The 25596-nt window shown below is 42.9% G+C and overlaps 1 protein-coding gene across 2 annotated transcripts in view; it reads right to left on the bottom strand.

Annotated features, from left to right (window-relative positions):
- The window catches only part of FOXRED2 (FAD dependent oxidoreductase domain containing 2), a 262874-nt gene that overhangs the window by 78166 nt on the left and 159112 nt on the right, over window positions 1-25596 (bottom strand). For both annotated transcript variants that reach the window (XM_073644100.1, XM_073644101.1), the window contains exon 6: window positions 19396-19561. In XM_073644100.1, the coding sequence (XP_073500201.1) occupies window positions 19396-19561 (166 nt within the window). The remainder of the gene's footprint in view (window positions 1-19395; window positions 19562-25596) is intronic.

Raw genomic sequence — 25596 nt, 5'->3', positions numbered from 1 at the left:
GAAATTCATTCCAACATATAGTGCTTCAAATGTGAATTTTTTGGATTTAAATATTTTCATTGACAATAAAACTCTCAGCACAAAATTCTATTGGAAGCCAGTTGACTCCAATAGCTATATTATTACTACTAGTTGTCATCTACCGGTTTGGCTGGTAAACAAACCTAAAAGCCAATTCACTACGGTACGTCGTAATTGTACTTATGACAAAGACTTTTATAAAGAAGCTGATTTCCTAAAGCAACAATTCCAAAATAGAGGATACGAGCAGGGACTCCTGGATTTACAGTTGAAACCAGAAGTTTACATACACTATATAAAAAGACACATATCCATGTTTTTCTCAATATCTGACATGAAATCAGAATAAACCTTTCCTGTTTTAGGTCAATTAGGATTACTATAATTTTTAATATTTGCCAAATGCCAAAATAATGAGAGAGAGAGAATGTTTTAAGGCATTTTTATTACTTACTACAAAGTCAAAAGTTTACATACACGAAGATTACTATGCCTTTAAACAATTCTGTAAATGTGAATAGCGGTACCAGAGCGCCAAATAACAGGGCAAAAATATTAAAAGGACTGGTTTATTAATACACACAACGCGTTTCGGTGGACACAGCCACCTTCATCAGGTGTGACAAGCAGCAAACAATTGATACTTATATACATTTGACTAGGTATACAATTACTTAAAAGGGGCGGGGCCAGATACAGAGTAATACCTCTATATTAACCCCTTGAGTTCCTATATGCTCAATAGAGTAAAAAGGATTGTTCTAAATTAATGCCTAATGAAACATATAGGGTTCTTATAAAAAGGATTCGCTGTATAAAAACTTGTGAATCCTATAATCATAATACTTCATAGGATATATTGTCATCTACGGAGCTTGTGGAGCTTTACACTGGGGTTGTGCAGAGGTGCACAACTTCATAAGGTTAGTAGCCATCCCCACACCCCTCTAACAATTGCAATACTGAGTCACCCATTGCGCCTTGTTCTCTCCTCTCTTTACATTTAAACAATTCTGGACTCTCCATATGATGATGTCATGTGTTTGGAAGCTTCTGATAGATGCTGCCAAAAAACCACAAACACATGACATCATCATATGGGCAGTCCAGAATTGTTTAAAGGCATAGTAATCTTAGTGTATGTAAACTTATGACTTTGCAGTAATAAAAATGCCTTAAAACATTTTCTCTCTCTCTCTCATTATTCTGGCATTTGGCAAATATTAAAAATTATGGTAATCCTAATTGACCTAAAACTGGAAAGGTTTATTCTGATTTCATGTCAGATATTGAGAAAAACATGCAGATGTGTCTTTTTATATAGTGTATGTAAACTTCTGGTTTCAACTGTAGCAATTCAGAGGGTGATGTCCCAACCAAGGGAAAAACTGGTGGCTGACAAACGAACCAAGGAGACTCAAAATCGTAAAGGGCCACACCTGCTGACTGATTTAAAAAAGTAACCAAATCAAGTCTTCACAACAGTACAGGAAGAACAAATTAATATTCCCATCATTACACAATATAATACACAGATAGGTTCCTTTAAGAAAATTATAAGTAGATTTTGGCCTATATTTAGAAAGGACCCTATCATAAGGGAACACGTCCCAATTAATCCTAAATTTGTTTTTCGTAAAGCACAAAATTTGCGCAATCTTGTAGCCCCAATCGTGCAAAATAATAACATATGGAATAATAATTTATACAAAAAAATTACAGGGGTTAGTAGTAATAACTGCTTACATACACCTATAGGTTTTTTAGGTGCGGCCGCTGTTATGGCTGTAAGAATACCTCAAGTAAGAAAAAATCATTCAAAGATGTTATGAATTCAGGAGAAACCTAAGCCTAAGGAATACATATCGTGTCAGACGAAGGGGGTCATCTATGTACCGTATTTTTCGGACTATAAGACGCACTGGACCATAAGACGCACCTAGGTTTTAGAGGAAGAAAAATATAAAAAAAATTAAGCAAAAATGTGGTCATTATGCCCTGTTAAGGGGGAGTGGGTCTGCTGCCGACACTGTTGTGGGGGTAATGTCCCCCAATTCTGTTAATATCCCCCATCCTGGTATATATGGCCCCTTCCTTCTTGTTATATGTGGCCCTCATCCCCATCCTGATATATATGGTACCTCTCATCCCCATCCTGGTATGTAAGGCACCCTTCATCCCTCATCCTGGTATGTATGGCCCCCCCATCCTGGTATGTATGGCACCCTTCATCCCTCATTCTGGTATGTATGGCACCCTTCATCCCTCATCCTGGTATGTATGGTCCCCCCCTCATCCCTCTTCCTGGTATGTATTGCACCTTTCATCCTGGTATGTATGGTCCTCCTCACACCCATCCTGGTATGTATGGCCCCCCTTCACCCCCATCCAGGTATATATGGCACCCTTCATCCCTCATCCTCGTATATATGGCCCCCCTCATCCCTCTTCCTGGTATGTATGGCACTCTTCACCCCTCATCCTGGTATGTATGGCACCCTTTATCCCTCATCCTGGTATGTATGGCACCCTGCATCCCTCATCCTGGTATGTATGGTCCCCCCTCTTCCCGGTATGTATTGCACCTTTCATCCTGGTATGTATGGTCCCCCTCACCCCCATCCTGGTATGTATGGCCCTCCTTCACCCCCATCCCTTCATTCCTCATCCTGGTATGTATGGCACCCTTCATCCCTCATCCTGGTATGTATGGCACCCTTCATCCCTCATCCTGGTAAGTATGGCACCCTTCATCCCTCATCTTGGTATTTATGGCCCCCCTCATACCTCTTCCTGGTATATATGGCACCCTTCATCCCTCATCCTGGTATATATGGCCCCCCTCATCCCTCTTTCTGGTATGTAAGGCACCCTTCACCCCAGATCCTGGTATGTATGGCACCCTTTAGCCCTCATCCTGGTATGTATGCCCCCCATCCTGGTATGTATGGCACCCTGCATCCCTCATCTTAGTATGTATGGTCCCCCCTCTTCTTGGTATGTATTATACCTTTCATCCTGGTATGTATGGCCCTCCTTCACCCCCATCCTGGTATGTATGGCACCCTTCATTCCTCATCCTGGTATGTATGGCACCCTTCATCCCTCATCCTGGTATGTATGGCACCCTTCATCCCTCATCCTGGTATGTATGGCACCCTTCATCCCTCATCTTGGTATATATGGCCCCCCTCATACCTCTTTCTGGTATATATGGCACACCTCATCCCTCTTCCTGGTATGTATGGCACCCCTCATCCCTCTTCCTGGTATGTATGGCACCCTTCATCCCTCATCCTGGTATGTATGGCACCCTTCAACCCTCATCTTGCTATATATGGCCCCCCTCATACCTCTTCCTGGTATGTATGGCACCCTTCATCCCTCATCCTGGTATGTATGACCCCCCCCCCTCATCAATCTTCCTGGTATGCTTGGTAACCCCTGAGCCCCATCACGCTGCACACACACAAAAAAAACAATCATACTCACCTCCTCTCTCCTCCAGTGTTTCGTCTTGCTCTGCTGCCGACAGGGATCTCACTGCGTGAGCCGCGCATGGCGTAACTGCCATTCGCCCTCACACTAAGATGCTGTGCCGGAATAGTCAATGCGCTATTAAGGAAAATGAATATTCATTTTCTTTAGTAGCGGCTACTGCCTCCTGTGCCCTGCTCCCCCACCGCCACAGTATATGTGTGTATATTATATATATATATATATATATATATATATATATATATATATACATATATATTAGACTATAAAACGCAAACTCCACTTTCCTCCAAAATTTTGGAGGAAAAAAGTGCGTCTTATAGTCCGAAAAATACGGTAATCCGCTGAAAAAAAGAGAGAATGGACAGCACCATATGCAAAACATATGTTGATCTAATGCCGCTCGGCAAAAATATATAAAACTGAACATGAGGGTCTTAGTTTAACATTCTGATCAGACAGTGGGAAGCTGAAGTGTATAGGGACACACTAATCAGACAAAAAAGGGAAGACCGACAGGGATACATGAAAATACCAATCATACAAAATTCACGCACCAAACAGAGTGGGAAACAGGGAAGTTAAAGGAAGGAGAAATCAAATAGGAGAAGATGAATATGTGCACAAAGACAAAACTCTAAGCATCAATCTACTGAACAACTCCAAAACGCCAACTACAACCACAAACTACACCTCCAACTCCAGAATCATGCAGCAGTAACTAACACTGGCAATCCCTAAGTGCCACAGTCAAGCATATATAGCAGAGGTGAGTAGCCAACACTGAACAGCTGAGACAATCCAAGTAGGAAAGCTCCAGGAGCTTCAGCTGAACAGATTAACCCTTGCACTGCTAGCAAGGAAAAAAACTGCACAGTTTAATAAGATGGTGAAGAAGGTCTAACCAGTGCAGGAGTTTGTGAAACCAGACAACATGGTCTTCAGGCCCCTCTCTGTCGTGGTATCCCCATGACAGGTATAGTACAATGCCAAATATTTCACTTACTTCTTACATTACACTACATATCTATTGTAAATTCTACAATATCATATATATAGTATAATGCATCCCATAATCCTCCATTTAGTATAATGCACAGCCCATATATTCCATATATAATGCACAGCCCATAGTCTTCCAAATAATATAATGTTCCCCCACTGTCCTCCATATAGTAGAATGCACCTTCATTATAATGCATAGCCCATCATATTAGTAGTATAATGCACAGCTCATAGTCATCAATGTAGCATATTGCACAGCCCATAGTCATCCATGTAGTATAATTGACAGCCCATAGTGATCTATGTAGTATAATGCACAGCCCATAGTAACCCATGTAGTACAAATTCAGGGAGGTTATCCAGCAACAGATTCGAAGGAGATAATTAAAAACAACTGTTTATTCCAAAAATGTTTAGGCTGTGTGCCCACTATGCGTTTTTTAAGCGTTTCCGCAGCGGCAATTCCACTGCAGAAACGCTTAAAAAACGCTTGGTAGAAGGTCTGCCATGTTCCCCAATGATAATCCGCATTTGCTGTGCACATGCTGCGGAAATTTCCGCTGCGGATTATCATTGTGAAAAAATCCGCAACACTACCAATTATTTTGCGTAAACACGGCGTTTTCGCCGCCATTGACTTGCATTGGAACGCATGGAATCCGCATCACTGCATCTGCATCCATGCGTTTCAATGTGTGGATGGTACCCGGGTCTAGAGAAGAGGAGACTCTCCTCCGGGTACCTGTAAAAAAAAGAATAAAATAAAAAATAAATATTATCCTTACCTTCAGATGGCCCCTGGTGTCCATAGCGATGCGTCTTGGCTTGCCGGCAACTCGCGATGGTCTGAAAAGGACCTGCCGTGACGTCATTTAGTCATGTGACGGGCCACGTGACCGCTGATGTCGGCAGGTCCTTTAGTGTACCGCAAGCTGCCGGCAAGCCGAGATGCATCGAATAAAGACTCCGGGGGCCATCGGAAGGTAAGTATAGATTTATTTTTATATTTTTTACCATTCTTTACGGTCACACTATATAAATCCATGCCGTTTGCTTGGATTTATATAGTGTGACCAAGTTGTCAAGCACTTTCCAAGTGATGCTAAAATTGTTTGGAAAGCGCTTGACAACCCGCATGCGGAAATGCATGGGAAGAATGCTTCACTTCCGCATGTCCCTGGCAGGAAAAACGCATGCACAATCCGCATGTACAATCCGCATGCATTCTGCATCGTGGGCACATAGCCTTAAAAAAGCATGAGTAGAAAAAAGCAATTCTTAGGAATATACCCAACCTACGTGTTTTGAACTATCATGTTCTTAATCACAGTATGGCATATTTCTCCATCGTGAAGAGTTGCTTTAACTAGTGAAGATGAAGGAAATTACATGGACAAATCTTTGTTCCATATAATAAATAAAGAATTTATTTTTTAAGCTTAGTATTTAATAGATACACATGATATTTGTTCTGATATTCATACCTTTAGAGATTCTAGTATCTAGCTTGAAAATCCTTAATGCTTCTTTTAGTTGCAGAATATGTCATCTGTCCCCTCCCCATTTGTGTGGAGGAACCCATTCAACAGGATTAACCCTAAGAGTAATAACATCACCTTTGTGATAATTAAGAAAATGTTGGGAGGCACCTGATAAGCTACGAGTGATTTCATTTTCCGCATCATTTATGTGCTCAGAGATGCCTCTTCGTAGCGGTCTAGTGGTGCATCCCACATACCGCATTTTACATTTCTCACCAGTGATGACAGACTACGTGGCTGCTGCAATTAATAAAATAATTAATGGTGTGCTCTCTGCCATCAGCAGTAGATATACATTTTTTAGTATTATGCATATATGAACATAATTTATTAGGATATACTTCACTCCATGTAATACTTGGTGCACAGAAAGGAAACTACTCCTTATGATATTCAGGATAAGATCTGGCACTCTTTATGCAGAAAAGAAGATTATTTATTCAGAACACGCAATCCATTTAATGTGTAACGTTTCGGTCATAACATTCTGACCTTCATCAGACCATAAAAAGCAAAATTAAAAATTAAACAAGAAATGGGAAATCATCAACAATACATAGGATAATGTGCTCAATCGAAACTATGCAACATCTTTAGTAGCAAAAATATACGTAGACATGACATAGAAAATGGAATGGTATTATGATGGTATGGGATTTAAGGGTGCTGTGGATTTCCAGCAATTGTCAATCTTAGCATAAAATAAGCCAAGTGTAAGGCTATGTGTCCACGATACAGAAATGCTCCGGATTTTTCCAGAGCGTTTCTGTCAGGGACAAGCATTTGTCAAGCGTTTTTAGCATGCGATTTCGCATGCTTTTGTCAAGCGCTTTTCCGAGCGATTTTAGCATCACTTGGAAAAGTGCTTGAAAGTTGATCACACAATATAAATTCATGCAACCGGCATGGATTTATATTTTGTGACCAACATAATGTTAAAAAACAAACAAACAATTATAACGTAAAAAATAACCTTATACTCACCTTCTGATGGCCCCCGCTCTGCTCCCGGCTTCGCTGCTGGCTCTGTGGCGGGTACCGGTAATGTAAAAGGACCTTCCATAATGTCAGCGGTCATGTGACAGGTCACGGGACCGTTGACGGCAGCGGTCGCGTGACCTGTCACATGACCGCTGACGTCATGGTAGGACCTTTTACATTCCCAGACCCGCCACGGAGCCAGCAGCGACGCTGGGAGCAGAGCGGGGGCCATCAGAAGGTGAGTATACGGTTATTTTTTATTTTAATTCTTTTTTTCCTTACAGGTACTATGGTACCCAGGTCTAGAGGAGAGTCTCCTCTTCTCCAGACCCGGGAATCATCTGCGTATTGAATGGCATAATATCAGCATGTGCACATGTAGTCATGAGGATATTATGCAGACCAATGCAAGTCAATGGTGGCTAAAACGCAGCGATTCTGCAAAATTAGTGGTTGTGCTGCATATTTTTCCGCAATGATAATCCGCAGCGGAAATTTCCGCAGCATGTGCACAGCACATGCGGATTATCATTGGGAAACATGGCAGACAACTTAACATGCAATTTTAATGCATTTTGCGGCGGAAATGGTGCAGCGGAAACGCATTAAATCCGCATCGTGGGCACACAGCTTTAAGGAAACCAGGATGGCTGAATACAGAACTTAAACACATGCTAAAAAGGAAGAAAGAAATGTTTATCAAATGAAAAGAGGGAGGCATATCTAAAGAAGAATATAATGGGGTCTGCAGAACCGGCAGGGCACGTATCAGGTTAGCTAAAGCTCATAATGAATTAGGGCTTGCAAGAGATGTCAAGAGCAATAAGAAATAATTTTGGGGGTATGTCAAAAAAGTAAAAGAAAAGTCAAAGATGCTATAGGATTTTTACAGGATGAAAATGGTAAAGTGGTAAAAAATAATGCTGAGAAGACCAAACTTTTAAATTCCTATTTTGCTTCTGTTTTCTCTAAGAAAGAAAATGTAACTTCAACTGATCTTCACTGTACTATTGAAGGAATAGAAAAATTCACACTATATATAAACAGAGAGATAGTGAGGGAATACTCAGCTAACACAAATGAATTCAAGTCTCCAGGTTCAGAAGAATTACATCCTAGGATACTGAAGAAATAGCAGAGGAAATTATTGAACAACGCTCCATAATCTTTGAAATTTCTTGGGGAATAGGAGAAGTCCCAGAAGACTGGAGAAGAGCGAAAGTTGTCCCTATCTTCAAAAAGGGGAAGAAGGTGGACCCAGGGAATTATAGGCCTGTGAGCCTTACTTCTACACTAGGAAGTTTTTTGAACAAATTATTAAACAACATGCATGCAAGTACCTTTATGAGAATGAAGTGATTAACCTGAGCAAGCATGGGTTTGTAACTAATAAGTCATGTCAGACTAACTTAATTTTGTTCTATGAAACAATCACCGACTGGGTGAATCAGGGAAAGGCAGTAGATATAATATATCTTGACTTCAACAAAGCATTTTACAAAGTATCTCATACCATCCTTATTGAAAAATGACCAACTATGGAATGGACAAGGCAACTGTTAGGTGGATTCATAACTGGCTTAGTGATCGGACTCAAAGAGTGGTCATAAGTGGTGGCACATCCAGTTAGAAGAATGTCTCAAGTGGGGTACCACAAGGCTCTATCCTGGGCCCTGTGTTGTTCAACATCTTTATCACTGATTTAGATGAAGGAATTGAGGGTAAACTGATTAAAATTGTGGATGACAGAAAGCTAGGAAAGATAGCTAACACTAGAGAAGAGAGAGAGGTGATTCAAAAAGATCTAAACAAACAAACAAACTGTGGGCAGAAACTAACAGAATGCTTTTTAACAAGGAGAAATGCAAAGTCCTACATCTGGGCAAGAAAGATGAAAAAAGAAAATACACAATGGGAGGAATAGGGCTAAGCAACAGCACTTGTGCAAAAGACTTGGGTATACTAATAGATCAAAGACTGTCAACAGTGTAATGCAGCAGCAAAAAAGGCAAACACCATTCTGGGTTGCATTAACAGAAGAATAGAGCCTAGATCCTGTGAAGTAATTATCCCCCTCTTCTTCTCTATGGTCAGACCTCCAGGAATACTGTGTCCAGTTCTGGGCAGCACATCTTAAAAAAGACATGAGGAAACTGGAGCAAGTTCAGAGAAGAGCTACCAGAATAGTGACTGGTTTACAAAGTGCTATGAGGAATGATTAAAGGATCTGGGAATGTTTAGCTTGCAAAAGAGAAGACTGAGAGGAGACTTAATAGCGGTCTATAAATATCTCAAGGGATGTCACAGTGAAGAGGGATCAGCTTTATTCTCATTTGCACATGGAAACAAGAGAAGCAATGGGAGAAGATACAGAGATATTAGAAAAAACTTTTTGACAGTTAGGGTGATTAAAAAGTGGAACAGGCTGCCACAAGAGGTGGTGAGTTCTCCTTCAATGGAAGTCTTCAAACAGAGGCTGGACAGACATCTGTCTGAGATGGTTTAGTCAATCCTGCACTGAGCAGGGGGTTGGACACGATGACCCTGGAGGTCCCTTCCAACTCTAACATTCTATGGACCTGATGGGTCTGTGTGCAGCAATACACTTCAGCTGAATGTACGTCCGAGGACACACATCCAGCTGAAGTATTTGCTGGCCTGGCTGACAGCGGTGGTTATGTTCCTGCTGACGGCGAGCAGGCCACCCCCACCCCCCGTTTGTCCAGGGCCGCGGCACTTGCCTAAGTGTGTCCTGGGGCACTTGCCTGAGTGTGCCGGGTGGTGATGCTGGAGGGTTTAAGTAAAAAAAATAAAAATTTATTTATTTTACTCAATTATATAGCGCCATTAATTCCACAGTGCTTTACAGACATTATCGGCACTGTCCCCATCGAGGCTCACAGTCTAAATTCCCTATCAGTAGGTCTTTGGAGTGTGGGAGGAAACCCACGCAAATACGGGGAGAACATACAAACTCCATGCAGATGTTGCCCTTGGTGGGATTTGAATACAGAATCCCAGCGCTGCAAGGTTGCCGTGCTAACCACTGAAAAAAAATGATAAAAAAAACAACCCCCCGCCCCACAAAATAAAGAACAAAAAATGTTACACCAATAAAAACACATTTATGTAAAAACAAAAATAAACAAAAAAGTACACATATTTGGTATCGCTGCATCCAGAACAACCCGATCTATAAAACTGTCACACTATTTAACCCTTACAGTGAATGCCGTAAAAAAAACAAAAAACAAAAAAACACGTGACAAAAAATGCTTTTTCATCATACCGCTGGAAAAAAAGTGGAATAAAAATCAAATAAATGGATATAAATAAAAATGGTATTGCTGAAAATGTTAATCCTGTGCTATAAAATGCGCTTACCCCAGGGTTTCCATGTAAATCTCTGAAATACGTGATTCAGGCGGAAGCGCCATTGGAAGATTGCCTAAAAGGTTAAGTTCACACGATGCGTGTTTGATGCGTTTTCACGGCAGTTTATCCGCCGCGGAAGAGCTGCAAAAATGCTTGTTAATAGATCTGCCAGCTATAGAAACGCTAATCCTGATGTGCTGTGCACATGATGTGGAAATTTCCGCTCAGGATTAGCACTGCGGAAAAAAACGCAGCATGACCATTATGCCAAGCGTTTCCGAAGCACTTCCCGCCCATTGACTTTAATTGAAACGCAGCAAATCCGCAAGTATAATATTTATACCTGCAGATTTTCTGCGTTTCAATTAAAGCCAATGAGTGGGAAATGCTCCAGAAACACGTTGTGGGTGGACTACAACTCCTCTCATTCGACTGCCGTTCCCGCTGATAACAGTGAGAGTGGCGCTGCTGAGGGGAGCAATAGTTCTCCTCAGCAGAACCAGGAACCACCCGCAGTTAAAAAAAAGAAAAAAAAAGTAAAGATGAAAAAAAAAAAAACCCTTATACTCACCTGTCCGGCACCCCCCCGGTGTCCTCCTGGTCATCCGCGATCTGATCAGGTCGGCGGTATACTCCGGGGAGCCGGCTCGGTTCCAGCAGTGTACTGCGCTACCAGGACCTGATGTGATGTCAGCGATCAGCTGATCGGTCACATGACCGATCAGCTGATGCTCACGTGACCGTTCAGCTGATGGATGCTCACGTGACCTCCCGTGGGAACATTCGCAAGAATGCTGTCATGGTGGTAAGTTCACCGGGGCTCATCAGCTGATCTTCAGCTGATGAACCCCAGTGACCTCCTGCAGCATGTATGCTGATATGAGTGATTTTACACTCCTGTTCGTATACACTGCTGTCTTCTACAGCAGTGACAACAGTGATTTTTGATGTCACTGATGTAGAAGTGACACGGATCGTCATGGGACAATCGTCGGAGGTACTCGGACTACGTTCTTGATGGCGGACAGGTGAGGGATATGGTTGTTTATTATTTTACGTTTTTTTCAGAAGATCGAAGGCTTCGGGGACTGAGAGGGTTATAAATTTTTTTTAGAACCGTGTGTTTTTTTATTTCATTAAAATACTTTATTGTGGCCGTGTCTTTTATTGAAAAAGCAGCGAAAACTTTACTACGCTGTTAGTAATGGGGGCGTCTTAAAGGGGCACTCCATTACTAACCTGGGCTTCACGTCAGCCGCGAATACAAGGCTGACGTGAACCCCAACCCCATTACCCCACTGCCACCACTACAGGGCAGTGGGAACAGTAAGGCCAAGAGCCAGATTTGGCGCATCTTATGGATGCGCCCTTTTTGGTACTGCTGAGGGGTGATATTAATAGCCGTGGAGGGGGCTAGTATCCATGGCCCCTTCCCTGGCTATTAATATATCAGTCCGCAGCTGTCTAGTTTAGCCTTTGCTGGTTAGATTTTATAGGGGGACCCCACATCAATTTTTTTCTGGAGTCCCCTTGTAATCTAGCAAGTAAAGGCTAATCAAACAGCTGTGGGCTGATATTGATATCCAGGGAACATTGTTGGCTAATGGCCCCTTCCCCGGCTAATAATATCAGCCCCCAGCGGTCGGCTTTCTCTCTGCTGGTTATAAAAATAATGCAGGAGCTCACACCATTTTTTATTTCATTTTAGGCTCTGTGCCCACGATCCGAACGTAGCAGCGCTTTGGACGCATATTTTTTGCTGCGTCCAAAACGTTGCGTTCTATTGAATGCAGGTAAATCCACATGTGTTCACTGAACCATGCGGATTTAAAGCATTCTATACATTCTACTGGTCAAATTTCTGTTGTGGAGAATAGCGACTCCGCAAGAGAATTTGACATACTGCTTTCCTGAAAGACAAGCCGCATATCAGTGTCCACGGGTGATTTGCAGCCTCTGATGCACGCATAGTTGACATGGGATTTCTAGAGATCCCATCCACTATGCTGTACCATCTGGACACTGCGGGTTTGATGCTGTATAAACACGTAGCATAAAACCTGCAGCGGCTCCTGATCGTGGCTCTGTACCCAAACTCACCTGCAGCATGTCAATTTCTGTAGCGGACACGCTAGTCTCCGCAGCAGATTTTGACCGATTGAAGTGTCATTATATGCGGTGAATTCACATGTACCGACAAAAAAAGTGCGGCATTAGAACACAAAAATGTGCTGAGTCCAAAGCGCTGCTTGTTACTATTTGTGGGTACGTATCGGCTAACGAACCAGCTGTGAGCTGTTAATAATGGCCAGGGACCATGTTTGCAAATGGCACCTTCCCAGGCAAAAAATACCAGCTCACAGCTGCCACATACATTGCGTAAATAGAAATGCTAATGAAGATTGGGTGAATGCGATTAGCTGACACCCAGCTCTCTTGTTTGGTGATGACAAGGTGTCAATCAGACCTTTTCATGACCAAAACTAATTAAAGTAAAGAGTTAAACAAACACACAGACACAGAGCAAACACTTTATTTGAAATACAACAGACATTCTTTAATCATTTAAATTACCCAATATACTCACCCCAGTTCTGACGGTAATCCAAGGGTTTATACAATGTCCCACTAAATAACTTTATTTATATCCAAAAAGCATTCATTGATGTACAAAAAACGCTTCAAAACAGGCATAAAAAAAGCAGGCATCAAAAACGTGCTGCGATTTTCCTGCCAAGGAGATGCAGAAGCGCTCAGGAAATTTCTTCTTCAAATCCTGATCGTGCGCACATAGCCTAATAAGGCAGATGGATACACTGTGGACTCTGTCTGGCCTATGTTCCGGCAGTGCTCGTCTCCGTGTCAGCCACAGTTTTGTGCACCTTTTAAAAGCCGGATACCGACGAACCAAACAGAAGCCACACTGAGTCCAGACTCTGTTGCCTCATTATAGTGAATGGATACTTCAGGGGTTTCATCTGAACCATATATTTTGTAAATTTAGATGGAAACCCTGATGTAAATGCTTAGTGTAGAGAGCAGGAAAAATGTGAACTGATCCAAAATGTACTGTACCTCAAAATGCCACCAATAAAAGCTTCTACTCAACCCACAAATAAACAAGTCCCTACTCAGGTTCATCATCTATTAGCAGAAATATAGGGTGTGTCCACATTACTGGTAGAACAAAGGCCCTGGAAAAGTGACGTGGTTCCCACCAAAAGAAATCCAGTGAAATCTGAACTCCCAAATTCAAATGCCGCCCTCCGTCCTGAGCCTCCCCCACAGAGTGCCTAAACTGCAGTTAGGCTGTGTGCCCACGATGCGTTTTTAATGCGTTTCTGCAGCGTTTTTGCAGCTGCGGAAACACTGCGGAAACGCATTATAAGGCATGGTAGAAGGGCAGCAATGTTCCCCAATGATAATCCGCATGTGCTATGCACATGCTGCGGAAATTTCCGCTGCGGATCATCATTGCGGAAAAAGACGCAGCACTACCAATTATTTAGCGGAAATGCTGCGTTTTCGCCGCCATTGACTTGCATTAGAACGCGCCAATTCTGCAAGACTGCATCTGTACTTGCGTAATTGGCGCATTCTAATGTGCGGATGGTACCCGGGTGTAGAGGAGAGGAGAGTCTCATCCACACCCAGGTACCATTAAAAAATCTGTAAAAAAAGAATAAAATAAAAAATAAATTTATATTTACCTTCCGGCGGCCCATGCTGCGCTCCTACTTGCTTCCTGGCACTTTGCAGTGGATTAAAGGACCTGCGCTGCCGTCAGAGTCATGTGATGGGTCACGCGACGCTGACGTCGGCAGGTCTTTCAATCCATCGCTGCCGACACCGAGCGAAGCAAGCCAGCGCGGGCCATCGGAGGGTAAGTATATATTTATTTTTTTATTTTTAACCACTCTCTCGGGTCACACTATATAAATCCATGCAGTTTGCATGGATTTATATAGTGTGACCTAGTTGTCACAAGCACTTTCCAAGTGATGCTAATCGCTTGGAAAGCGCTTGTCAATCCGCATGCGGAAATGTCAGTAAATAACGCTCCATTTCCGCATGTCCCTAGCAGGAAAACGCATGTACAATCCGCATGCGTTTTTTCCTACCAGGGAGATGCAGAAACGCTCAGGGAAAAATCCTGAGCATTTCTGCATCGTGGGCACATAGCCTTAGCGTCCACATGTTTGGCATTACTGCAGCAAAGACAGCCCACTTAATTTACTGGGGTGCGTGTCTCCAGAAGCACGAGCTGGGCACAATGTACGGGCACTACAATGGCATATTTGCATTTTCACTTAGCAACATCCAATGCTGCTAGTTTCTGGAAAACACCAATGAAGTCAAAATCATCACCACAGGTATAGATGAATTCCCAGAGGGGTGGAATTTCCAAATTTGGGTCAATTGAGGGAGGTTTCTGCTCTTCTTCCACTTAAGTGCTCTGTAAATGGAGCCCACAAACTATTCTACAGAAATTCTATAGTTCTCCAAGAGTCAAATAGGGCTCCTTCCCTCACGAGTCTCGCCATGTGGCCAAACTGTTACGGGTGTGTCAGGTGTGACAAACAGTCGTTCTGGATCCAGCTGTAGAAGGTCATTGTGCTTGGCTCTGCAGGTACATTCTTGATCTTTTCATTTCTGTAGTGTAGCGATATCCTTCTTCCTCTAGGACCTAGCAGTGACCTCCACCTTCGCTGCTAATTGACACACCCTTGCTGGATGTTTAATTACCTTCAGTCTCTCCAGAGAGTCGCCGGTGATAGCTCTGTTTTCCTCTGTCCATGCCTGAAGTACTAGTAGTCGGCTAGTGTCTTCTTGGACCTCACTTGGAGGATAGTTGGCTTGACCTCTCTGGTGTCTTCTCAAGTGAAGTGTATTCCCTTGTCTGTTTACCTTTTTGTCTTTAGTTGCAGTGGGAGCCGAATAGTGCTCACCCCGCCCCTCCCTATCTAGGGCCTATCGCTAGGGGCAGTCAGGGATTAGATTTCCTGCTCGGCGATAGGTGCAGAACCCATTTAGGGATGTTAGGGGAGACAGAGTGTTGTCAGATGTGCCTAGGGGTCTCCATTCCCCCTTTCCTTAGTGTTTGGGTTTCCTCCCCCCTCTTCCCATCGTGTTGCACTTAGTCTTTCCCTCACCTTGTGTGACACAAACAGTACTGTACAGCCACATATGGGGTATCAGCACGTTCATGAAAAATTGTGTAACAAATTATGTGGTCATTTTTACCTATTTCCTCTTGTGAAAATGTTATTTTTTTTCTTCATCGCTCAATGATATACAATTTTGTGAAACAAATGTGTCAATATGCTCACTGCACCCCTATTTGATTTCCTTAAGACGTGTACTTTACAAAATAATGTCACTTATGTGAGGATTGCGGTCCTGCCACCTCTTCTGGGGCTCTGCCAACGTAACTTAGCACCCTCAAACCATTCCAGGCAAAACTGCACTCCGATATGGCGCTACTTTCCTTTTGAGCTTTGCACTGTGCCTAAAAAGTAGTTTTTGACAACAAATGGGGCATTGCTGTACTCAGGAGACTTTGCATAACAAATTTTTTGGTCCATTTCTTCCATTATCCCTTTTGAAAATTAAAAACTTGGGGCTAAAACAACATTTTAGTGGGAATAAATTAACTTTTCACACAGCCCAATGTTATACAATTCTGTGAAATACTCGTGGGTTTAAAATGCTCATTACAACCATCGAGGAATTCTTCGAGAGATGTAGTTTCCAAAATGGTCACATGTGGGGGTTTCTGGTGTTCTGCAACCTTGGCGTTTCTCCAAACTCGACATGGAGTCCTTAATCTATTCCAGACAATTTTGCACTCCAAAAATCAAATTGCGCTCCTTCCCTTCCAAGCCTTGCCGTTTGACCAAACAAGAGTTTCTGAGCACATATGGGGTATCACTGTACTCAGGAGAAATTGCACAACAAATCATGTGATCCATTTTCTCCTGTTAGCTTTGTGAAAATGAAAACTTTGGGGCTGAAACAAAATTTCTGGGGAACAAATGTAATTTTTAATCTTCAAGGTCAAATGTTTTAAAATTACGCAAAGCACCTGTGGATTCAAGATGCTCACCATACCTCTGGATAAATTCCTTGAGGGTTGTAGTTTCCAAAATAGGGTAAATTGTGGGGAATTTCCACTGTTTAGGCACATCAGGGGCTCTGCAAACGCAACAAGGCATCCGCTTTCTATTCCAGACAATTTTGCCTTCCCAAAGTCAAATAGCACTCCTTCCCTTCCGAGCCCCCAAACTGTAGTTTTCCACCACATATGGGGTATCGGTATACTCAGGAGAAATTGAACAATACATTGTACAGTCCATTTTCTCTTGTTACCCTTGTGAAAATGAGAAATTTGGGTCTGAAGCAACACTTTTGTAGGAAAAAGTAAAATGTCCATTTTTTCCTTCCACATTGTTATACTTTCTGTGATGCACCCTAAAAGGTTAATAAACATCTTAAATGTGGTTTTAAGCACTTTCAGTCATACAGTTTTTAAAATGGTATCACTTTTGGGTATTTTCCTTCACATAGGCCCTTTAAAGTCACTTCAAATGTGCTGTGGTCCCTAAAAAAAATGGGTTTCATAAATTTTACTGGAAAAATGGAAAATTGCTGATAAACTTTTAACCTTAATAACTTCCTAAAAAAATTTGTTTAAAAAAGATGCTTATATAAAGTAGACATATGGGAAATGTTGTGTGTTAACTCTTTTTTTGTGATATCTGATTTAAGTGCACAAAAATTTGAAGTTTAACAATTGACAAATTTTGTCAATTTTTTTATATTTTGAGAAATAAATGCAAACTATATCGACCAAAATTTACCACTAAAACGAAGTACAACATATCACGTAAAAACAGTCTCAGAATCAGTGGGATGTGTTAAAGCGTTTCAGAGTTATTACCGCATAGAGTGACACTGGTCAGATTTGGAAGATGAGGCTCGGTCATTAAAGGTGTAGTCCGTAAGGAGAAAAAAAAATTTATATTGTCCCTGCCCTCATGAACTATAAAGTTAAGCTTCCCAGTGCGGTTCTTTTATCTTTAGAACACTTGTAATTCCATGTGACAAGAGCTGCTCTTCATTGCTCCCCCCTCCTCTCTGGGATCTTACATCATACAGCACTGTGAAGCTCCCTGCTGTAACATCCAGTCCAAGAAGAGGGCCGTGGCCACACACCCTGTTCTCTTCAGAGAAACAGCTATCAGGAGACTGGCTGAGAGTACCAACAGGGAGCTGCACACTGCTGTAAAGTCCCAGATGGGAGGGGTGAGCAGTGAAGAGAAGCTCCTGTGATATCAGCCCCCTGATAATGTCTCCCCCTCCGCAGTCTGAGGGAGTGGCGGAGGCGTGGCCTCCACCCAGCTAGCAGCCCTGCAGTGAAGGAGACATTGTCAGGGGGCTGGCTACTACTAGAACTCGGGGGCAGGCTACGCCCCTGCCACGTCCCCTCATTTTATGCTGCAGTGAAGAAGACATCACCCCTTCTCAGACAGGCTGTTATTCACAGAGGGCGAACTACACACTGCTGTGCCACATATTCTCCCAGACGGGGGGGCAGGGGGGAGCAGTGAGAAGCAGCTGCTCTCACACTGAATTATAAGTGTTCTAAATATAATAGACGTGTACTGGGCATCTCATCTTTATAGTTTATGAGGGCAATGACAGTACAATTTTTTTTTTTAATCTCCCCGCAGTACCCCTTTAGCATACGAAGTGGCTCGGTTCTTAAAGGTGACTATTTATACATTGCTTTTATTATTATTTAGACAATTCATTTATCTTTGATAATTTTGTATTTTAGCATTAGCTTTATAAGTGTTATTCATAAAGCAATAACACATGGTGTTGTCTCTAATGAAGTGTGTTTGTCTAAAGCTTTCCTTGTTTTTAAAAGCATAGTGAATTGGACAGAGCCAGTTTTCAAGGACTTCTGGAGAATCCATAATTTACGACTGTTATTTCCAATTAAAATACTTTCTTTGTTAGGTAATGTTAGCCATTCCCTTTCTTCTGGGGGTGTAATAAAATACTTGTTGCTTGGGATCTAAGGGCAGATGAGAATTGTACACTCAGACACTGGCTGTGTATTTTCTTTTCTCCAATGAATCGTATTTATTTTATTTATATATTTTATTTGAACCAATAATGGCAAATTTGGAAATAATTTGTATCTCAATCCAAATTAGCTCTTCTTGGACGGGGCTACCACGACAAAGAGAACCTGTCACCAGAAAAAACGCTATTAACCAGCAGATATGGGGTTAATCTACAGGCTAATAGCGTTACTAACCTGCCCGATGCCTGCACGTAGCCGAACGCTGCGGGAGAAAATGCGCTTTATTCTCCCCAGCAGCATTTGGTTGCAGTCACGGAGTATGCAGCGGGCGGTGCCGGTTCATTCACTGTTCTGAAAATACAAAGCAGCGGCAGTAACCGCGCCCCTGGCCCTTACTGACAGCTGGCCCCAATGCAGAGCCAGTGTCAGTCAGGGAAAGGGGTGCGGATACAGCTCCACTGTGTATTCTCAGAGCGGCGACTGAACCTGCACTGACGTCGCCCCCGTGAACGAAAACGTTAATTAACTAATTAATTAGTTAATTTTCTCAGCACAGAATTAAGCTAAGTGCATGTGCCAGGCAGGTTAGTAACGCTAATTACCTGCAGATTACCCATATCTGCAGGTTAATAGTGTTTTGTTCTGGTGACAGTTCTCTTAAAAGGGTTAAACACATCCAATTGTGGAACTTGTTTTAATTCCACTATCTGTTGATAAAAATGTACTTTGTTCATGGGAAAACCCCATTAAGGAAAAGAACGGCCGGTCATCTATCGTGATGGTGGGCTGGTGGTGTTAGTTTTGAAGGCCAGCTAAAGCTCTTATACATCAACTGCAAAAATGCCACTTTGCACATGTCAAAATACAGCAAGAACTTACACTCCAAGAAGAATTACATCAACCAGGACTTCAAACATCTGGTAAAGGCCTGATGCTTCATTTATTCGCCTCAGTAATACATTTAAGAGTTGGGAGATTGAATAATGAGTTGATGGCCAGGGAATATTGTGGTAGCGATTCTCCATCATGTGATGTACAGATCGAGCTAAAGAATAAAACAGATATTAAACCTTTTACTTGTCTACATGTACATAATTCAAAATATATACTACAATATTTACCAAAATGACTGGTGGATCAGTCAGACTAGGTAAGAGCAACATAGTATGAGAACAGGCTTGCTCTCCCATAAGTCAAAAATGCACACAAAATATTACACCGTTTGGTGCATATGAGAGGTCATAGTTTTGAGTCTGGTGAATGCATGAGGAGAGTGCTCCATCACTCCTCACCACATCTCACCCTCTAATCCCAGCATTAGTAGATGGATGGTTCCTAGGTATTTGCATACACAGCAGCCTGGTAATCATTGTGGGGTAGGCAGAGCGAATGTCTTCATCACGAATACACAGTACTCATAACCAGTGTATTTTTTAAAGTGTAGCCATCATAAAAAAATTACATTGTTTAAATCAGTTAGCACAAGTGTCCAAAGACTATCAGTGCATACCACTTCAACACGAAATACATCAACACAGCTTTGGTTCAGAAATACAGAAGAGAAACAAGCAAGTAATTAAAATATCAAATATTTATTTAGGTACAGCTAAAAACCACAAAACTTAAAAATTTGTAGGAAGGGAAACCGTTAACCCGTTCACATGTAGATTAGCCAGATATTGGGGATATTGGCTGATTAACGCTGCATGCGCCGCCTGCCCATGGCAACAATGGCTGACTGGCTGAAACTGCACTGGTGATCGTGGCTGAAACTGCACTGGTGATCGTGGCTGAAACTGCACTGGTGATCGTATTTAAAGAGCACTATTCCTATTTAGGTAACACCCCTTGGAAGAAGCAATGGCGAAACGGCATAGTCGGGGGTCCGCAAGCACATAGATCTGCCCACCAATAGTGAATCTTTGACAACATATATCATATAGTCATTAATTACTGGGTATTGAAGCCTTATAACTTCTGTGTCTCTGAACCAAAAACTTTTGCTCAGAGACTTTGGACACACCTTCTCATTTAAAGATTTTTCATGACTATGAAAATTGTACCTTCACACTGAAGGCATCAAAACTATGAATTAACACATGTGGAATTATATACTTAACAAAAAAGTGTGAAACAACTGAAAATATGTCTTATATTCTAGGTTCTTCAAAGTAGCCACCTTTTGCTTTGATGACTACTTTGTACACTCTTGGCATTCTCTTGATGAGCTTCGAGAGGTAGTCACCAGAAATTGTTTTCACTTCACAGGTGTGCCCTGTCAGGTTTAATAAGTGGGATTTCTTGCCTTATAAATGGGGTTGGGACCATCAGTTGTGTTGTGCAGAAGTCTGGTGGATACACAGCTGATAGTCCTACTGAATAGACTGTTAGAATTTGTATTATGGCAAGAAAAAAGCAGCTAAGTAAAGAAAAACGAGTGGCCATCATTACTTTAAGAAATGAAGGTCAGTCAGTCCGAAAAATTGGGCAAACTTTGAAAGTGTCCCCAAGTGCAGTGGCAAAAACCATCAAGCGCTACAAAGAAACTGGCTCACATGAGGACCGCCCCAGGAAAGGAAGACCAAGAGTCACCTCTGCTTCTGAGGATAAGTTTATCCGAGTCACCAGCCTCAGAAATTGCAGGTTAACAGCAGCTCAGATTAGAGACCAGGTCAATGCCACACAGAGTTCTAGCAGCAGACACATCTCTTCAACAACTGTTAAGAGGAGACTTTGTGCAGCAGGCCTTCATGGTAAAATAGCTGCTAGGAAACCACTGCTAAGGACAGGCAACAAGCAGATGAGACTTGTTTGGGCTAAAGAACACAAGGAATGGACATTAGACCAGTGGAAATCTGTGCTTTGGTCTGATGAGTCCAAATTTGAGATCTTTGGTTCCAATCACCGTGTGTTTGTGCAATGCAGAAAAGGTGAACGGATGGACTCTACATGCCTGATTCCCACCGTGAAGCATGAAGGAGGAGGTGTGATGGTGTGGGGGTGCTTTGCTGGTGACACTGTTGGGGATTTATTTAAAATTGAAGGCATACTGAACCAGCATGGCTACCACAGCATCTTGCAGCGGCATGCTATTCCATCCAGTTTGCGTTTAGTTGGACCATCATTTATTTTTCAACAGGACAATGACCCCAAACACACCTCCACGCTGTGTAAAGGCTATTTGACCAAGAAGGAGAGTGATGGGGTGCTACGCCAGATGACCTGGCCTCCACAGTCACCAGACCTGAACCCAATCGAGATGGTTTGGGGTGAGCTGGACCGCAGAGTGAAGGCAAAAGGGCCAACAAGTGCTAAGCATCTCTGGGAACTCCTTCAAGATTGTTGGAAGACCATTTCCGGTGACTACCTCTTGAAGCTCATCAAGAGAATGCCAAGAGTGTGCAAAGCAGTCATCAAAGCAAAAGGTGGCTTACTTTGAAGAACCTAGAATATAAGACATATTTTCAGTTGTTGCACACTTTTTTGTTAAGTATATAATTCCACATGTATTAATTCATAGTTTTGATGCCTTCAGTGTGAATGTACAATTTTCAAATTCATGAAAATACAGAAAAATCTTTAAATGAGAAGGTGTGTCCAAACTTTTGATCTGTACTGTATATTGTTTAAATCACGTCTGCTTGTGAAATGTATTTATCTATAATATAACAGGAGATGTGTCCGTCTGTCTGAAGCCTTTATAGACTGCGCAAGAACGATGCGCCTGCGCAGTCTGGCCCCAGACAGAAGATCACATCCAGCCGTTACAGGTAAGAGAAGTATATGGCGCCGGAGATTGCGGTATGCGTTCAGTGTTCGGTCTGAAGGCCAGGGGAGGAGTGCGGCGTCGGAATCGGGGCATGCACATTGCGTGCTATCGGGCACCATTTTAGTGAAGGCACATTTGCAAAGTGTCTTCAACAAAATGGCGTCGGACAGGGCGGTATACAGACGCTGATTCCGGCGCTATTTTAGTAAAATAACCCAGGCGACGCGCTGCAGGGGAGCAATGGAAAGGTGAGTAGGAGTGTTTTTTTAATTTAATTGAGGGAGGATGGGGGGCGTACAAAACAGGACGGGGGAGCACAAAACAGGATGGGATGCAGGATGGGGGCACAGGATGAGGGTGGGCAAAACAGGATGGGAGCGCACAAAACAGGATGGGGGATCAGGATGGGGGCGCACAAAACAGGATGGGTGTGCAGGATGGGGCACAGGATGGGGGCACAGAAAACAAGATGGGGAGCAGGATGGGGCGCACAAAACAGGATGGGGCAGCAGGATAGGGGCGCACAAAACAAGATGGAGGCTCACAAAATAGGATGCGGGCGCGCAAAACAGGATGGAGGAGCAGGATGGGGGCACACAACAGAATTGGGGCGCAGGATGGGGGGAGCACATAACAGGATGGGGGGAGCACATAACAGGATGGGGGGGCACATAACAGGATGGGGGGGAGCACATAACAGGATGGGGGGGAGCACATAACAGGATGGGGGGGGAGCACATAACAGGATGGGGGGGAGCACATAACAGGATGGGGGGGAGCACATAACAGGATGGAGGGAGCACATAACAGGATGGGGGGGAGCACACAACAGGATGGGGGGAGAACACAACAGGATGGGGGGAGAACACAACAGGATGGGGGGAGAACACAACAGGATGGGGGGAGAACACAACAGGATGGGGTAGAACACATGATGGGGGAGCACGGACCAGGATGCAGGAGCACGGACCAGGATGGGGGAGCGTAGACCAGGATGGGGGGAGCATAGACCAGCATGGGGGAGCACGGAACAGGAAGGGGGAGCTTATGCCAGGATGGGGGAGCTTATGCCAGGATGGGGGAGCTTATGCCAGGATGGGGGGAGCATATGCCAGGATGCAGGCGCACATAACAGGATGAGGGCGCACATAACAGGATGAGGGCGCACATAACAGGATGAGGGCGCACATAACAGGATGGGGGCGCACATAACAGGATGGGGGCGCACATAACAGGATGGGGGCGCACATAACAGGATGGGGGCGCACATAACAGGATGGGGGCGCACATAACAGGATGGGGCAGCATGGACCAGGATAGGGGACCATATACCAATAAAAATGCTCGCCATCCGGGCGTAGAACGGGTTCAATAGCTAGTATATATATATTGGCAATGTTTATATTTTTCCATATCAAATAAAAAATAGAAATCTTTACATTTTCAAGCCACTGACACTGTTTAGACTCAACCTTCATGTTATTTCAGGAAATCCACCTGTAGAATAGTCAGACCTTGACCTAATTTTTATATATTCAAGAATCTAATGAGCATGTGCAAAGGTCTTTGAGAACTGAGGGGGAGCAAGGCTAGTTGTGACATTGCTTATTGTGACTGGTGGCTCCTGTGTAAAAAGCAAGCTGTGGATATAGCCATGGACAAATTGTTGGTTCCTTCTGTTAAAGTAAGAAAAACCCAAAATGGTCACTGATATAACTTGAAACTGACAAAAGCAATTTTCAATTTAAATTTATTGAATATAAACTAATGAAAATCAAGAATCGCTTAAAGGGAAGGTGCCATAAAAATGTTTTTTTTTTTTCAGCAATTGAAAAAAATGTAAAGTATTAATGTTTTATTGTTTTTAATGGCATCAAATATGAAAAAATAACTTTAAAAAGTTGATATTTTCCACTTTTAAACACTAGGAGGAGCAGCTGCTGAAATTTGCCATGAAAACCTAGAGTACAACTAGCTCACAGTACGACTGCGGTTTAGGATCACAGTGTGGAGCCATTTTGCTGGTGACTGCATGCAAAGTGATACTGACAAGTAGACAGTCAGCGAGGACGGATGATAGCACAGATTCTGTTAGTTAGTGCTGCTTGCTGTATCATATGCTGGGGTTAGATATGTGAAGTGTATCACATGGTGCGATTAATTCCAGCGTGTGCTACACTCCGCGTGTCTAGATACAGGGCTCAGTGTATTGTATAACATGATGAAATTAGATACATTGGTCTGGGGTCTATCACGTATGATGGGATGAGATACATGAGTCTGGGGAATATCACCCATAGATACACGTGTCTGGGGCGAATCACGCATGCCTATGATGGGATTATATACAACGGTCTGGGGCATATCATGCATGCCCATGATCGTATTAGATACATGGGTCTGGGGTGTATCACGAATGATGGGATGGGGTACACAGGTCTGCAGAATATCACCCATGATGGGGATTACATACACGGCTCTGGGGTGTATCATGTATGATTGGAATTATATACACTGCTCTGGGGAGTATCAAGCATGATGGAGATTACATATGTGGCTCTGGGGCATATCACGCATGATGGGCAGGGGTGGATTAAGAGTAGGCAAGGACCCGGGCAATTTTGAAGGTGTGGGCCCCCTCCCCTCTGACAGAGATAGCGGAGGGCATAGCTCAAATTTTTCCCTTATGTACAGCACTATACATAATATAGCGTTATACATAATAAAGCAGGAGTGGAAGATTAATTTTCCCAAGGGACCACATGAGAGACCGTGACTGTTGTAGAGGCCAAACCAATAGGCTGAAATTAATTCTGCTCAATATTAACATATTAATTATAATTATTTTTTTTATATAAATTGTATAACTTAATATTGCGCATAATTAAGTATGCTGATGTATGTGCCCCCACCTAGACCCTTGATAGTCCCTACATACAATGTGAGCCCTCGGATAGTCCCTACATACAATGTGAGCCCTCGGATAGTCCCTACATACAATGTGAGCCCTCGGATAGTCCCTACATACAATGTGAGCCCTCGGATAGTCCCTACATACAATGTGAGCCCTCGGATAGTCCCTACATACAATGTGAGCCCTCGGATAGTCCCTACATACAATGTGAGCCCTCGGATAGTCCCTACATACAATGTGAGCCCTCGGATAGTCCCTACATACAATATGAGCCCTCGGATAGTCCCTACATACAATATGAGCCCTCAGATAGTCCCTACATACAATATGAGCCCTCAGATAGTCCCTACATACAATATGAGCCCTCAGATAGCCCCCTACTTACACTATGAGTCCC

The sequence above is a fragment of the Phyllobates terribilis genome, unplaced genomic scaffold (genome assembly GCF_046119375.1).
Source record: "Phyllobates terribilis strain yellow unplaced genomic scaffold, ASM4611937v1 Scaffold_8__6_contigs__length_399053987, whole genome shotgun sequence".
NCBI lineage: Eukaryota > Metazoa > Chordata > Amphibia > Anura > Dendrobatidae > Phyllobates > Phyllobates terribilis.
This window is presented reverse-complemented; position numbering and strand designations above follow the sequence as displayed.